General features: G+C 45.1%; 1 protein-coding gene and 1 long non-coding RNA gene across 2 annotated transcripts in view; one reads left to right on the top strand and one right to left on the bottom strand.

Annotated features, from left to right (window-relative positions):
* Positions 1 to 17,614, top strand: part of LOC306831993 — a 31,664-nt gene that overhangs the window by 587 nt on the left and 13,463 nt on the right. The gene's annotated exons all lie outside the window — the stretch shown is intronic.
* The window catches only part of wscd1b (WSC domain containing 1b), a gene marked incomplete at its 3' end in the record, with an annotated part of 23,242 nt that extends 5,628 nt beyond the window's left edge, over positions 1 to 17,614 (bottom strand). Inside the window, exons 1-6 of the mRNA XM_079356304.1 lie at positions 17,278 to 17,614; positions 15,511 to 16,115; positions 6,160 to 6,274; positions 4,182 to 4,366; positions 935 to 1,056; positions 256 to 424 (exon numbers count right to left, since the gene is read on the bottom strand). Coding sequence (XP_079212430.1) covers positions 256 to 424; positions 935 to 1,056; positions 4,182 to 4,366; positions 6,160 to 6,274; positions 15,511 to 15,898 — 979 coding nt within the window. The 5' untranslated portion in view covers positions 15,899 to 16,115; positions 17,278 to 17,614. The remainder of the gene's footprint in view (positions 1 to 255; positions 425 to 934; positions 1,057 to 4,181; positions 4,367 to 6,159; positions 6,275 to 15,510; positions 16,116 to 17,277) is intronic.

Below are 17,614 nucleotides of genomic sequence, written 5' to 3'. Positions count from 1 at the left end.
CCAAACTTCCTGTTTGACCGTTTGAGCCTCAAACGTTCATTTTCTGTTTCCTCTTGATTCAAGATTCTGGAGTTTTTGGACTTCTGGTTTCATAACTGAAACATCACTTTGCTCCAGAAGAAATTTAAGCATCTAATTATATGTTCTGTGGTGCTTCTGGGTTTGAAGCACTACTTCTTGTTTGATGTTACTGGATATTCAAAAACAGACATCACGTGTAAGTAACTGCCACAGGCTGCAGCAGTGGATTCTCACCCAGCACAGGTGTGTGGTACACCTGGTAGTAGTCGTGCTCAGTGGGAGCTGCAGGTGTGGAGACGTTTCCTGCACACTGCCGGCTGTCGGACTGCTGGCTGAGGCTGAACAGAGACGACGTCCACGCACAGAAACAGCATGGCTTCATGAACACAGCCAGCGGGAGCTCCTGCAAAACAGAAACAAAAAAACGTTTTTTCTCCAACTTATAAATCTTTATTTAAAGTCCGATTTCACCTCGTGTGACATGTTGGATCAGATCAGCAGGACGGTCTGCATCACATATACTGTCTATGCCTCATTTTGATCTGTTTTTATAATTCAAGGTCAACATCCTCGGCGTGGAAGGACAGACGCTGCAGTGATTTTTTTTTCTCTTTTAAATATTCTGCATAATCACACACACGGCCTCGCTGAAATATATTCACAATGCAGTCGCCGCCAAATGATGTGCAATATTTCCATTTCTGTTTCTCAATGAGACACAGCTGCATCGGTAAGCTGTCAGAGAGGGATTCACATTAGCTCATTCTCGTTAGCGCCGACATTAAACCTTAAATATTCTGAGAATCAAAGCAGCTCCCTGCTCTCACATGTGATCTCCTGAGGGTGGAGACGGCAGCTTCTCTGAACCTCCAACCAAACTCTAAAGAGATGATGTCAGAGGACTGACTCAAACCTTGTCCGTGCAGGTCTCGATGCAGGCCTGAGTGGTCAGGTTGGGCTGAGACGAGTAGATGGGGAAGGTGGCGAGGGTGTTCTTCGGCAGCTTGAAGCAACCTCGATAGTGAACGTTTCTGACTGGAGAGAAATAAACAAAAAAGATTAAATTAAAGGTCATATCCTTTTAAACATGTCTCCTCTTCATCATGTGTGTGAAGTGTGTTGTTGTAAATCCACTCTGATCCTGTATTTGATCATGTCTATAAACCCCTCTATTTCAGCCCTGCTCAGAACAGGCTGTTTCTGTGTCTGTAGCTTTAAATATGTAAATGAGCTGTGTCTGACCACGCCCCCTCTCTGGAAGGGCTCGGGTGTACTCGCTGCTTTCTCGCTCCATGTCCTATTGTTTACGGTGAGAAGGCAGACTCAGAGGGCAGAACAAACACCTAGCTGTGGGAGTGTCACCCACCTGGGGGAGGGGCTACTGCCCTTTGTGATGTCATGAAGGGAAAATCTCCAAACGGCCTGTTTGAGCAGGCAGAAGACGGAGAGGATGAACTTTTCTCCTCATGGGAGGACTAGAGACATTTTAGAGTTGGAGGAACATGAAGGAGAGGACTTTTACATCATATGTGAACTTAAAATGAATTATATATATATATATATATATATATATATATTTATATATATATTTGTATTGATGCCAGATACAGTTTTTCCAGGTTATATTCCAGGAAATTCAAAGAAATTTCTAATTTTTTTTTTTTTTTTTGCATATAATGTCATCATTATCTGACAGGTGTTTTTTTATGTGCAAGAATCTGTCCTTGGACTTTAAATGAAATTTGTCAAAGCACCATATTTGGTTGATAAACGATGTTGTGGTGATCTTAAAATTAAAAGTATTTTTGTTCGCCTCCGTTTCGACCCCCCCCCCCCCCCATTTAACATTTAGGAATAAACAATAAAGAGATAAAACCTGTAAAAACAAATTGGTTTAATGTTCACTGTTTATTGTTGCACTGAGGTGGAAAATATCATCAGATCTGAAGTGAGAAACAGATCAGGGTTGAGTCTAAACGGCTGAATGTGTTCAAAGCGTTTATGCACTGATTACATTCCCACACCAAACTGTATCCTGCAGAGTAATGTATTCAAGCTGCAGATCTCCAGAGACACTGAAGCGACTGATCATGAATATTAATAATGTATGTGAAATAAACTCCTTATAGAATATATATGTGACCTTGGCAACAGAACGCAGATAAAAAGAGACGTGCATGAATAAGATCAGCATGCTGGATTTGTCCATTTTGCTGCTTTTTAATGAAGTCTTTTAATGGTGTAAAGACGAGCAGACACGGCGTGCATGTTCAGTGCAGCTCTTTTTCTTTTATGTCTATCTTCATGTGACCGGCCTGATGCAGGAGGAGGCAGCAGAAGCTGGTCCCCCCCCCCCCCCTCCCCCCTCTACCTGCTCTTATGTGAAGCCTTATGAGACAACATTTGCTATTAAATGATTGGTTAATTGGTAAATGTACTTTTCTAGTCTTCCGACTTAACGCCACACTGAGAGCAGAGGCACGTAGAGAAAATGTCATCACGTCAAAAATTAGATCTAAATATCACATTTAAACAAAAAAAATGCACCAGCATATTAATCATAAAAAAACTCACTGAGGTGGACGATGTGACACGACCTCTTTTACAAAAAAAAAAAAAAACGTTTTTGTTTCAGGGCGGGGCTTAAGAAGTCGTGCAGTAAAATTCAGCAAAACTTAAAAAAACCTTTTTTTTTAAAAATGTAAAGAGATTAAATCTACATCATCTATTTCTATGACTGCTAACTCTGCACCTGACAGGTGAGTGCATGGGCGTGGCTTCGGACCAGGTGAAACCCTCGCAGTATAAAGTCCTGATGCTAGTTCACAAACGTGTTTTAGCTGCATCTTAGTGGCTGAAGCTCATTTGTGTGTTTTTCTCCGTGCGTCAGATTCTCATCTGCACGTCGCACCCGTCTCGTGAGTCGTGCGTTTGGGTTCCAGACCTCCGGTAGTCCACATCATGGCTGCCTGTCCTGCGTTTAATTTTCAGAATAATGCTGTTTGTGTGGCTCCAAGTTCATGAAGTCCTCCATGTTTTGTTGACTCTTTAAGAGGCCGTATTGATCCAAGTACTTTTTGTTGGGACTATTTTTCACAGCGGATTAGTTCACTCTTGGTGCTGTGACGCTGCGGCGCCTCGGGGTGTCTCGTCTTGACGGTTATAGAATGTGTCGGTCAACATGCCTGCAGAAATGAAGCTTCCTGTTCAGATCAAATCTTCACAAACACACAGCTCCACCTCACAGGACTCAAAGCGTCGCTGGTTTATCGTTACAGCCGTGTTACTGTGCGTCTCTGGATCCGAACGTGCAGCAAGGTCGGGAAGTAAATCAAACCGATGGTGGCAGAGGGAGACCAGCTGATCCAGAGTCTGCTGGATCCTCAGACCCCGTTCCACACGTAGCCGGGTATCTCACAAAACAAATCCTCATCCACACGAACACGCAGATCTACAGCATCAAAAACGAAGCTTTTAAAAACCTCCGAGCAAAGTGAAGATTAGTGAATTCTCCGTTGATGCGTTTGACTGTGGACGCCGTGTGGTTTTGTGTTTCGAAACGTCACCGCCTGCGACAAACTATACGACGTGTGTTTACATTCAGGAAACAGAATGGACTCTTATGAATGTGCTTAAAACGCACTCCTGCGGTTACGTGTGGATGAAGTCTTTTCTAAAAACGAGGTCTCGACGGAGAAGGCAGGATGTTCGTTTTTACAAAAACCCGTCTCCATGTGGACGAAGCCTCAGTGTTGTCCTGAGTGTCCTCACCTGTGTGTCATTAGTCTCACCTGTGTTGATTACCTCTGTGTCTCTTCAGGGACTGCTCATGGTTGGTAGTTTTATGTTCAAGTCTCTACAGGTAATAATTTTAGATCACACAATAAAATGTTTTCCTGCAGAAAAATGCAAAATAATGGAATCAAATAAATGTGCAAAACTCACATCCTGCACTCGGTGAAGTTCATCTTGTTAAGTTTAAGTTTTGACTTTATTTTGAAATGTGAGCAGCAACACTTCCTGCTGCAGAATCCTTTCAGGTCAGTGATGACTGACGTTGAGCCGTTATCTTTTAAACGTGTTTTTATTTGTTTTCTTTTTCAAGAGTTTCAGTGAAGACGTTCAGTCTTCGCTCACTCAGTCCTGTGTTCTCAACTCACACTTTCTGTGCCCGGGCGGCTGCTCCTCCACTTTGTACACCGAGAGTCGGCCCACGCCGCCGCAGGGAGACCCCCTCTCCCCCCGGCACACCAGGCTGCAGTCCTCCTCCGGAGCCCGCGGGCTGCTGATCCGGTTCCCACAGTGACACTCGGCTCCGTACTCCAGACCTGCAAACTGGAACCCGCTTCAAAAGAGAAACACACAGAGAGGATGCAGCGTTAGAACCAACGCAGAGGGCGTCTGGCGTCTGTAATCACAGGCTAACCCCCCCACCCCCCCATTTCAAACTCAAAGTGCAGCTGTTTGTGTTTCGTCTTCTCTCAGCTGAACTGGAGTCACCTCTGATCCATACTTTACATATCAAGGTAGATGTGACTCACTCCCCCGTCCCCCCCCCCTCCTCCTTAGGACAGACACAGTCCTCATCAAAATTGACCTTTTTCATATACGTCCTTTGAAGCTTCCTCGTAAATTGCTTTGACTTTTTACTCGTACTCATCGCAGTAATTGGCTCGCTCAGGTAACGAGTGCGGTTGCTCTCTCTGTGTGGAAGGAGGGGGAGGGGGAGGGGGGGTGAGATCTCTCTCTCTCTCTCTCTCTCTCTCTCGCTCTCTGTGAGGCTGCACTTCATGAGAATATGAGAGGGAATTATTCAAACCGGTCATTTCTTCACTCCTGCTTTGAAATCTTCCACCTGCTGCTTCATGTTTTCTTCTCTCTCTCTCTCTCTCTCTCTCTCTCTGTGTGTCTCTCTCTCTCTCTCTCTCTCTCTCTCTCTCTCTCCCCCCCCCCCCCCCCCCTCCATCCTTTCTCCCTCTTGTTCTGAATGACGTCTTCCCATAGCGCTTGGTGACGATGACCTTTGCTGCTCATTGCCTGTTTGATCATCTCTCATTGTTAACATATCTGTGTTCAGTGCAGCAGACTCCACTTTGATCGATTTCAGTAAAATACGAGGAGACCTAAAAATATTTTTAATGAGGCCAAACAGGCTGCAAATCCAATCGCACACGTCGACGTGAAACAGAATGTAAGTGACGCTCTGCATCGACTGCAAAAACAGAAACAGTCGTGTGCATGGACTCCAGGCCTGTAGGGGGAGCTGTCTGATTGTTGACCTGGTTTACTAAGATCCCAGTTAAAGAGAGCTAAATTGCGTGTTCACTGCGTCAGATTGCACGTTTGGTTTGTTGGGCGTTCTGCAGGTGATCTACTCCGACTCTCTGCGTGAATGACGTCAGGTGCGAACCAGGCGGTCGTATTTCAGTCAGGCTTTAACGTGTTCTACTGGTTTACATCACGGAGAGGTTGGACGGAAAGCAGGACGACTGCAAGCGCCAATAATAGGTGTTAGTGAGAGAGGCAAATGAACGAATTATAGCAGATAAATCTGAATATAACAAAAACAACATTTAGCTCATCAGAAAACCACAGAATTAAAACCTCTTTTCTCCCCTTTGTTTTTCTTTCAGGTCACTTGGACCTGTTCTCATTTTGTACATCTCTGATTTGTTCATTCTCGCCTGATGATAGCTTGGCTCCAAAGCCAACCCCCGACTCTGAATGGGGGAAATTGTTATGGCTAATGGTTGGATAGCTGTATCGAGACAATCGTGCGTGCTTTTAACAACATGCAAATTCAATTTGACACTACGTGGGATATGTTGAAGAATCGATGCAGAACCCTTCACATCACTGCTGCACAAGAAAGCACATCACGGACTGACTGCAGCTCATTAAGCTTTCACACACACACACACACACACACACACACACACACACACACACTTCCCTCCTTCCTCCTCCTGCGACACATCAAGCCTTCTGTCCTCTCTCTCCCCCCCCTCATCTTTTACTGTCATCCAGCCACCTGGCTCTCTGAGGCTCAACACACAGGAGAGCATTCATGGAGGAGCGTTTACTCAAACAGCAGGCACTCTGTGCTGCCTTCACAGGAGCCTGAAGCTCACACGTTACCTTTCCGAGCAGGTGTCCTGACACAGAGAGCTGGTCATTTTGCGCAGGTCATAGAGCATAGTTCCTCCCAGGGCGCGATCGGTGGCGTTGTGCAGGAAGCAGCCCATGTAGGTTCCTGTTTAAGAGACAAAAAAAAATCCAGATTTAGACTGAAAAATTCACTTCGGTGTGTGTGTGTGTGTGTGTGTGTGTGTGTGTGTGTGTGTGTGTGTGTGTGTGTGTGTGTGTGTGTGTGTGTGTGTGTGTGTGTGTGTGTGTGTGTGTGTGTGTGTGTGTGTGTGTGTGTGTGTGTGTGTGTGTTCACGGTGTGTGTGTACGACTGAAAGGTTGTCAGATTGAAGGGGATTTTAGGATGTTTGGGGTCCGAGTACACACTTTGTTTTATACTTAAAAACTCTGTATGCCACCAAATTATTTTTTAAAATTTATTTATTTTTGGTTCTTTTTTGATTTTTTTGATTTTTTGATTTTTGACAAAAACACCACCACCCAAATTATTTTTTAGCCCTTTCATCGAAAAACAAAGATTTTCTTACATCAGCAAATTGACAGAAAGTCTGTAGTTTGAGCAGTTTTATATTTTAATATCAATGAACAATTAAAAAGTAGATTTTTTTTAATTTATTCAGTGAAATTAATTTTGTTTTGAATCTATTGGAACGCTTTGAGATGTTGCAGCCGTCAGCCTGCAAAGCCTCCTGATACGTGATTGGTCCATACTTGGACTCAGACTACAAACTACAAAAATGGCAACCAGAATATTTCCAACACTAATTATCCAAACCTGAGCACATATTCTACATTTTAAGTTGTCAAGTATTCTCAGAGTAACTTAAAAACGGTAAAAAGTTCCCATCACGACTATTTAATTTAACACCATATTTTTTTATTTCTCTGTTGTTACAAAGAAATGAAACTATAACTCAAGAGGATTTTCTCTCAAATTTCAGACTCATTCTTAAATATTTTCATTGTGGAGCGGCCCCACCCCGTGTACAGAGGCCTAAGTCCTGGAGAGAAGTGGATCTCAAATGGTGGGTCCGGAGTCAGGACCCAAAGTGGGTCTCGACTATGTGACCTGGGACAAAAAGGGGTGACGCTGTTTCGTAAGATTTCAGGTCCAAACTGCATAATATTTCATTCATGGCTGAAAAAAATATCAGAAATTTGGGTCTTGATTTTTATGATGGAGTGAGTGGTCTGTCCCAGGTTCAAATCCGATCACGTCGCTCTCCCTGATTTCAGACTTTAAGCACCGTCTCGTCTCTGTATGAATTCATAACAAGCCCGAAATAAAAAAAAATCTTTGTATTTGAAGAGTGAACATAAAATTTCTGTTTCTGTGCTGTCGTCTCATTATTAGAAATATTTCACCCATCTGTTCTTGTTTTGTTGTCGTGCTTGTTTCCGTTTGTCTTTGAAGCCGACAGTTTGGCTGTGAGAGACGCAGAGAGACGTCCTGTGATAATCACAAACCTCTCCCGTGCACTTTGTTCAGAGACCAGACACGCACAGTAAATGGATGTTGACTCTCTCTCCTCTTTAACAAGATTTGGACTGAAACCAGACTTCCCCTCAGACCTCGGTCTGGCCCAGTTAAAGTCCTCTCACGGTGCCGCTGCAGCATCACTTCCTCACAGTAATTAAACACACCAGCTCGCATTGTGAGCCATTATTCCCAACTCGTTTATAACATGATGACGCCTAATTCATCATCCAATTCAGATTACGCCTTTTCTCTGCAGTGAAGTGAGCCCGTTCTGAATAAAAACCAGCGCTTGTTTAAAGACGGATGTAACACATAATGGACCTCGACAGACTATTATGATGTGCAGGCCAGATTAAGGCGCCACAGAAAATGTCACCCTAACTCAGTCTTTGATGGTATCCTCGTCTTTGGCACATCGCTGCATCAAACTGTGCTCAGCTGACACATTAAAGTCTTCTTTTTTTAAATACCGGTCTGTATGAGGATAAAAAAAAAAAGGAGCATATGCGCTTTCTTTTGTGTGCAGCAGGCTTCATTTACATTTCGTCCCCTCGGGTCTAAGAGGGATATATTTTTAGTTTAATGTTTTTGAAGCATTCCAGCGAGGGTGGAGAAAAAAGAGGGGATGGTCATGAAATGTTTCCATCAATGTACATTCACTGCTGTTACAGCTGTGTGCCTCCCTGTGCTGTTCGTCTCTTCTTTTGACCTTCAGCTCCGTGCAGGTGAAGCTGCCGGTCACCTGACGAGGGAGACCAGGTCTCAGAGGTTCAGGAGAAGAGAGGCTTCTAGAGCTGTGGTGTTTTCTTGTAATTAGGGGTGGGACTTGATTAAAACATTTCAACTAATTAACTCAGGGCTTTCTAATTAATTAATCTAAATTAATCACATTTTAAGTGCATCACAATATTTGCCCTAAAATATTAACCCTTCTCAATCTAAATGGCTTTTGGTGGATGAATGAATACAATGCATGCAGTGTTACTTGCTTCTCAGTTTCATAAAGCTGTTGGATCTTGTTTGAAATAGTTTTTTTTTGCACAGCAGCTGGAAAGTTGGATCACACGTTGCTATCCGTAGCACATTTTCTAACCCCTTATCTTCTACCACTAATAGTGGTCTACAGTCCAGAGCAATCAATTTAGAGAGTGAATGAAGTTTATCAGACGTTGAATTACTAATTTTGGTCCTGAAGACAGTCATTAGGTCGAGTTTAGGCTGCAAACACTTCTTGTTTGTACTTTTGGCGAAGCTAGCGAAAAGCTAGCATGAAGCAAAGCTAGTGATAAGCTAGCGAAAAGCGAGCACAAAGCTAGCGCGAAGCTAGTACAAAGCTAGCGCGAAGCTAGCGCAAAGCTAGTGCAAAGGTAGTACAAAGCTAGCGTGAAGCTAGCGCGAAGCTAGTACAAAGCTAGCGCGAAGCTAGCGCAAAGCTAGTACAAAGTTAGCGTGAAGCTAGCGCGAAGCTAGTACAAAGCTAGCGCAAAGCTAGTGCAAAGCTAGCATGAAGCTAGCGCGAAGCTAGCAGAACAAGTAAAATACAAATGAAATTTAACACAGTTAGTGCAAAAACATTCACCAGAGTGCGACGCTTAAAGGGGTTTTTATCCACCTCCTGAGATATAATCTTCCTCAGCTCTTTAGTTGAATTTAAACCTTTGACCTCTCAACAGGTTCATTTAAGTCAGTGGTGTCCAAACTTTTTTTCTTGCGGGCCAAAATTGTCACGTTAGAATCGCTCACGGGCCACAGGGGTTTTTTTGTTTGTTTTTTTTTAATATTGGAAGGAACTTTTTGTATTTTGACCTGTTCAAAAAATAATGTAAATACACAATAACTAATTGCAGTGGGAAACTGTTGTGTTCTAATTTTTTGGAAAGAATAGTCAGGCTTTTATAGGTCTCCCTCGATAACATGAAAAAGAAAACAAGAACAAAATATGCCATCTGATGAGGCCTGGGGCCAAAATCTTTTGATTCTTCGATTTGAAGTCAAGGGCCACAAAAAATCCACTCAAGGGCCACAAATGGCCCCCGGGCCGCACTTTGGACACCCCTGATTTAAGTCTTTGCAGTTTGTGCAGGTGAATTTCCCCAAACACAAGTTCATGTTCACGGATCTTTCAAGGACACATGAGGACTTATCTTGTGCTTTTTAATATTTACCACCAGCATTAAAACGTCAGACTGATGCCAACTGGTCAAAGAGGAGGGGGATGCGTGCCAGAGAAGGGCTGAATAGAAGTGACGGCGAGGTGCACAGACGGAGATGGAAGCGAGCGATGGAGCGTGAAATCTCTGGCAGGCCGAGTATCAGCAGATCGAATTCATGATTCAATCAGTCTGCGATGTCCTCTGAAGCTCATCCAGCCGGTTGTGTTGGGGCGGAGCTGAGTCACCAAACGTCTGAGCTTCAGGAGGAAAACAACAACAACAAAAACAGCCGAAAGTGTGAAAAGAGACGGAGAGAAAGAGAGAGTCAGCGGGAGAGAGCGTCTCAAGAGGCGCCATCAAGGTGAGCCCCCCCCCTGCCCTCGCTCGCCCACTCATCAGGCCGGGTCATTTCTTTAATCAAAGTGAAGGAGAGGCCTCAGGCAGCTGCAGCTCAGGGTTAATGGAGAGAAGCAGCTTGAATTCCCAGACATGATAGAAAGGAGTGCACTTAGGCCTGACACTGAGTCGCTTTCTTAAACACTAAGACAGATGGCTGCGCTGAGCCGATTCGTCCCCGCAGGACGGAGTCGGAGGAACTGATGACACGACGGCCGAGGACGAGGACATGTGCAGCAGCAGCAGGAAGCGTGTGCACCGCGTGTGTCCATTAAAGGCGGGCTGAGGAGGGTTCACAGCCTCACTGCTGGGTGCGTAATATCCTCGCAGATGTGAGTCATCCGAACCTCGGCACAGGGGGTCAGGACATGGTGGGCTGACTATTTTAATCCTCCAAGTAAGACAGCATGTCAACGTCAGAGCACATGGTGTCAGTGCAGACAGGAAGTTTATTGGAGGTTTTAGAAATATGAAAATACTGTACTGAGAATCATCTTCTCGACTCTACCATGAAAAGAGATTAACAGCGAGGACTGTCAGGTAGCCATTATTAAAGATTAAAAACATTTGGCCTTATTTTCACATGGGTGTCAACCATCATGATCCAAGATAGCGCCCCCTATCCCCAATTTGTTGAATTACACTATTCGACATAATTTCATTTAATGAGTTTTCTTTATTTTGTTGCTCAAGAGACTATAAGATATGTCACATAGAGCGGCACAGGAATGAGTCCTAAAACCAGGAAGTGAGTTAGCATGTTTGCGCCACGGGTTGCTAACTCTAAAAAGTCAATGTGGATTTTGAATGTTTGTGTTTAAACGCCTGAAATAAGTTATGTTGTTAACACGAGCTGAAGAGATGTTGACGTTTTGTTAGACAGAGATAAACTACGTTAGCTAAGACCAACACTTGTGAATTTTAAAGTTTTTACGCTAACTTAAAACAGCGGTTGCTAACAGGTGGCTAACTGGAGACTCCAGTGGTTGTCATGGAGACGTTAAACGTCATCACATCTCTCACTAATCCTCCTTAAGTGTTATTTTGAGACGTTTTACAAAAGAGCGTGCACTCTGGGATAATACGCAGGCAGGATTTCTCCTTGTACTCTTCACGTTCTGTTGATGGCTGTATAATAATAATAATAATGAGTTCTATATAGCGCTTTTCTAATACTCAAAGACGCTGTATCATGACGTATAAAACAAGCAGCCTCAGTTCTCTTTACCTGAATGAACCCAACGTTCATGAATCCAACAGTGTCGTTCTAAGCGTGCAGAAATATTCCTGACTTCTGATCGCCCCGCGAATCTCAGGGCGTTTAAAAACCTCTGATGTGACACTTCACATATCAAGGAGGTTTTTTTTTTTTCTTCCTGCGAGGTTTCAAAGCTTTTCAGCAGCAGAAACACAAAGCTCGTGTTGTGAAATGTTTGAACGGGGAGTGTTTCCCATTCAACGTCTGAAACTGTTCCACCTGCTGCTGTGACATCACTGCCAGACAGGTATCAAGTCAGGGAAGGCTTGTGATTGGCTGCAGGCCTTTAAAAGTGTAATATGTCTAATTTTTACACAGCAATATGTAAATAAATAAAAACGTGACTGAACCATTGTTTATAAAAACAATCCTCTGTTGAGTATTCAAATAGAGAGAAATACGTTATTTTATGGTCACCCCGCTGTGACAAAACCGCCATGTTTGTAGTTGCCATGGAGACAAGGGATGTTGCATTAAAACGCAGCACATGAGAGAATGAGCTGCTGCTTCGGGCTGTCGCTGTGATGAGACGATATTTAATTCATACTCGGGTACACATATTCTCTTTTGTCCGCTCGGCTCGACGACGGTCAACGCGGAGTTAAGTGCTCATGGAGGCGGGAGCTTTCATAACATGACTCCTCGCCAGCCTTCAGGTCGTCTTTTGACATGGTTTTGATTGACAGCTCCCCCCCCCCCCCCATGGCGTGATTCATACGCTGTGCTTCTCGTGTTTTCTCATACTTTGTATTCACTTAATTCATGCACACTTCTCTCACTGAGCATCATCAATACATTAGGACATGTTGTCATTCCTCAATGTTTGTTAATCAAAAAAAATCTCAAGCTCCAAAAATGCCTTTTTTTTTTTAACTTCCTGTGACCTTTAACTTTTGCAACTCTGTAACTTTTTGTCAAGCGAAAACACAACGTGCCCAAAAGCACGCTGGAAATGGGGCTCTTGTGCTACTTAGAAGCATCAGAGCGAGGTTACATGTTGAAGGTGTAATCACGTCGAGTGGAAGATTAGACCCCGTCATGGTTAAAATGACAGCTCAGGGATTCCAGGCGCCGGTCCAGAGACGTTAGCTGGGAGGTTTAAATCTCTGGATTGTTTTGGATGCATCATCATTTATACTTTTTCTAGTAATTAGACCGCTCCATGTCTCTGCCTTTATTGTGCTAATTAAAGATGAGTGAAAAAAATATATATATATTTGTGTAACACTGATAACATGAGACGCTTCAATAATGAATTAAAGCTGAAAAAAAAAAAGTCCATTTTGTTTGATTTGGCTAAAGAAATGTCTTTCCCGCATGTTGAAACTTTATTTGAAAGCTGAAAATCTTTTTCAGCTCTTTGTACTAGAAAACGCTTTTTGTTTCTTTTTTTTCAAAGGTTTATTTTTGGCCTTTTTGCCTTTATTGATAGGACAGTGGATAGAGTCGGAAACAGGGAGAGAGTGGGGAGAGACATGCGGGAAAGTGGCCACAGGCCGGACGCAAACCCGGGCCGCCCGCGCGAGGAGCAAAGCCTCGCAACATGGTGCGCGCGCTGCCGCTGCGCTATCGGCGCCACCACGCTTTTTGTTTCTTATCAGTTTTTATTTAACTTTTTTTTTTCGACCAATCAAAAAAGAGGATGTTGGGGATGAGCTGTCACATGTTGAACGATGTGTCGAGTTACCTAAAGATGAGATGAGATTGGGCGAGAGACAGGGTACGCCCAGGATAGGTCGACAGCCAATCACAGGGCTGACAACCATTCACACCTACGGACTGTTTTAGAGTCAAACGATCACGTGTTTGGACTGTGGGAGGAGCTAGAGGGAACGCACGCCACGCACGGGGAGAGAGAGAGAGAGAGAGTGGGGACATGCGGGGAAAAGAGCCACAGGCTGGAGTCGAACCCGGGGCCGCCCGCGTCAAGGACTGTAACCTCCATAAACGGGGACGCACGCACTAACCGCTGTTCCACCAGCGCCCCACGGATTTAATCTGAAAGAGATTTTCAAGTATAATTGGCTCAGTCTCTGCGGAGAACGAGGATCAGAGCGGCTCAAAGACATTTTGAGAAGCAGAAATCTGAGGAAAGACGTTAAAAACTTTAACGCATGTTGTTCAGCGGCTTTAATCCACTTCCTGTTCTCAAAGGTTAAACGGGCAGATGGACGTTTTGAGTGATTAATCCTGTCCTCATTAAAATGAATTACACATTCTTGTATTAGGACATAATATTAATATGTTGTTCAGTTCAGGATGTGGAGTCTCTTACGTGTGAGTGAGGGTTACCTTGGATTCGATTGTGGATGCTAAGCTAGGCGAACGCTAATCAAAGGTTTATTAGAAGGAAAGCTCTGATTTGTCTTTGCACACATCTAAGCTCCTCCTTCTCTTCTTTCAGCACACGACCCCTCCCCTCCCCAAGCTCAACTCTGAGTTACAACATGCAATGTGATTGCATTAAACTGAGCCAACTGGTCGAGAGAGAGAGAGAGAGAGAGAGAGAGAGAGAGAGAGAGAACATTATTCTCCTGGAGTCGATGTCTGATTGGACGGGGGCCGTCTCTCGTCCCCCATGAGGTAAAAACCCAAACAAGCTAAAGGAAGCGCCATCCAGTCGGTGCACACCGAGAGAGAGAGAGAAAGTTTTGCTCTCTTTTTAGAGAAGTCGTTCTGTTCTGTTAGATTTATGCCGAATAAATATTCAGATGAGTTTTGATGATAAATTAGGAGCCCGCCATGTTTCTGTGAAACTTTCAGCCACTCGCTCATTTTGACCATGTGCTCATTTAACTCTGCGTCTGGACTGGTAAAGGGGAACTTTTGCCAGATGGCTGTTGCTGAAGCTGATCTCATTTTTCATCAGTGTTACCCGACTTAGTGAGCGAGCGCTCGTGCAGGATGGAAGAACAAATGTTCCCTGGAAGTGATTCTGTTGTTTTTATCCTTCCAGCAGAAGGGCTCAGGCGCTGACAGGCACCCTTCAACATTACACTCCATCTCCAGGGAGGTTTTAAAGGATCTTTTTTATCTTCATAATTGATTTTCCTGAACTACTCCGGAGCCGGCACGTCTTTTTCTGTCTCTGGTTTTTTCGGAGAATCCGCGAGCTCGATCCCTCGTCTACGAGCTGTGACGCAGCCAAGCGTGAAATGTCACATAAATGTATAATGTAGCTCGTCTAAATGTTCTCAGGATGATCATGAATCTGGCATGAAGCCTGTTTTGACTGCTATAGAAACGGGAAGCGTAGAGTGAATCATAAGATGGAAAAAATAAACGTGGATATTTGCTTCTTCATGTTTTATTCACCAGGAAGAAAAAAACCAAACATCGACTTAGTCAACACATCGGCGCCAAGAAATTTCAATCCCTCGTGTTGTCACTTTCAGAAAAGCACGGCGGTGTCAGAAGTCAGAGTGTCTCCACAGATATGCAGGTTCAGACCAAGTGCTCTAGTTTCAGTTTGTCGAAGGATCAGATACGAACATTTAAAGGAGCAGTGAAGGAACAAAGAGAGCCGAGTCCAAGTGGAGAAACAATCTAGTGAGGAACAATCCCAGAATGCATCACAACCATGTGACTTTAGATGAATCGCAAATGTCTGCATGCAGCTGCAGCCAATAACGCCGGCTCTGACTGGTCGAGGTGCGAGCTGAACGTGAAGGTTTGATCACATCAGGACGAGTCTGTGTTTAGTTTGAAGGTCCTGCTTGATTTGGGCGACACTTTTTTGTGCTTCTTGCTCCATAACACTAAATGAACAGTTAGCCGTTCTCTTACAGTGAAGTTAGCCCCGCCCCCCCTTTAATCCTCCAATCGCTGACTGAACGCTGCAGATCCGCTTGTAACTGTCTGACAAATTAAAACTTTAAAACATGCTCTCTTTTGAAAACAAAAACATCGTCGGATACTTTGTCGATCGATCTCCCTCTCGCCTGTTTTCTCAAAAGATGCCAGCCTGAACGTTTGGATGGAACGGGCTCTACTCGAAGTGGAGATGAATCTCACGCTGAGCTTGTGTTTAGATCCTGAGTGTGGAGTGTGTTTACCTTTCTGTCGGCTGCTCCTGTGCACAGACGCTCTCTGCTCTGGACTGTCTGGCAGCAGATTGTGAAACCAGCGGCGATGCAAGTGTTGGACCCCGAGGCTCTGGGAGGAGGGCCAGTGTCTCCCCGCCTTGGCTCCCCCTGCAGACCCGGGCTGAACGGCCCATCTGGAGCGCGCTCTCATGCCCAGAGCCACAGTCCTGAGGGCGGTGGGCGGAGCTGGCAGGGACAGCAGCGGCGGCAGACTGGCAAGGCTCTGCTGCGCGACTCTGACGCTGGAGCGTTGCAGGAGCAGGACGCTGCCCGCCATCAGGTAGGCGATGCCCAGGCAGAGCAGCAGCATGTGAGCTCGCTTCAGCAGACAGAGCAACCTGCAGAGGGGGGCTGCCATCCTGCGTCTCACCTCACAGCGAACAGGAGATCTGTAACCCACTTACAACTTCATAATCTGGAAAAAGACCTGCAGCATCTGGCAGCACTGTAGACATTGTGTCTTGGTTCTTCTACAGAGTCGAAGAGCAGCAGAGGAACAATGGATGTGTCACCCCAGAGAGGGTTTAATATCCCAGGCTATGGTCACTGAATCCAGGATGATCCTCAGGGAGAAGCTGAGAGCAGAGAGGGAAAAAAAACACAAGAAGCTGGTTTTAAAGCGTGACTGTGTTTCTTTATGTGTGTGTGTGTGTGTGTGTGTGTGTGTGTGTGCGATCAAAGGAAAAGGAAGTATATGCCTGGAGGATTAGATGCACAGCTCATGTTGACATATGGGTTTGTGTTTCTGTCTTGCAGCATCTTGCAACACATCCCCCCGGTGTCTGCTGCTGCTGCTGCTGCGTTTGTTTTTAATTCAAAACACAGCCTCAAGTTCTCTTCTGCTGCTCCTGTTTCCTCCATGTGCTGCGTTTGTGCTCCCCTGTCACATTAATCCGGTTTATAAAGGGGGGGAGGGAGGGGAGGGGGGGGGGGGGTGGATTCAATTTCTTCAAACATTTTCGCTTTTAAATTGGATCCTCTCTCAATGCATTCACCGTCGGATTATATTTGTTTTAACACCTGGTGACGGCTTCACGATCTGATAGGCTGATCACGTGTCCGCAGAAAGCATCATGGCTGTTTATGGATTATCAATGCAGGATTCAGGAGAGTCACATCTGGCCTCAGATGCATTGATCCTGCTGTGGAAGTAGTGTCAGTGTTTTCTCAACTCTTTGCAGAGAGGTCCGGGTGTGACGTCATGAACGTCTCTTTGCAGCCTCTCTCCTCTTTGATTCAGATGGTTTAACTTCCTGTCTGTGGAGGTCTCCACGCAACGCCACCTCAGTCTCACTCTGTCCTCCTGCACATCCATTGACATCCATGACAGCCCAGTTGTCTCGGTGGCCGTCACACACCGTCATGCCCTTCAGCTCTACTTTTCATCTCAGGCCTCTCCTCTGAAGCGACGCTGTCCACCCCCCCTCCTCAATAAGACAGAAAGTCGGGGTGCGGTGGAGCTCCCGAGGATAGAAGCAACAGTTTGCACAATGAACACACTCTCTGATCAAGTCCAAGTGCCCAAGTTATCCTCAACTCTATATTCTTACGCACAAAATCACGCAAAACGAGGCAAAAAAAACCAACGTTCAAGCTTGCGTGTTTCCGTGCAGCGGGATGGATGTGAGACTGAACAAACAGCGAGAGTAAACACCGAGCTTCTATTCAAGGATCCAGAGGTCTTCCATCTTAAAAGCTCCTCCACCATTTACAGTACAGGGTGTTTTTTGAGCTTACCTTCAGCAGAGGAGTGTCGCGCGCGCTGCATCTCTGCACCGTGCGATCCGCGTGACACCGTCCTCATCGCGGTTGTCTCCGGCATTGGCTGTCCAGTGAAGGTCTCCTCCGCTCGGCTGGGGCTCCGGCATTTCCCAGAGCTGCTGTTATATAAGCTGCCTCTCTCTCTCTCTCTCTCTCTCTCTCTCTCTCTCTCTCTCTCTCTCTCTCTCTCTCTCTCTCTCTGTTTCTTCCAGCCTGTCTGTGCTCTGTGGAAGGCTGGCACGGCGAGAGGAAGCACAGACAGTATCACTGTGAGTGTGTGTTGCTCAGAGAGAGAGAGAGAGAGAGGGAGAGG

This window comes from Symphodus melops (assembly GCF_947650265.1).
Source record: "Symphodus melops genome assembly, chromosome: 11".
Taxonomy (NCBI): Eukaryota; Metazoa; Chordata; class Actinopteri; order Labriformes; family Labridae; genus Symphodus; species Symphodus melops.
The sequence above is the reverse complement of the archived record's forward strand: the minus strand, read 5'-3'. Positions and strand labels throughout refer to the sequence as shown.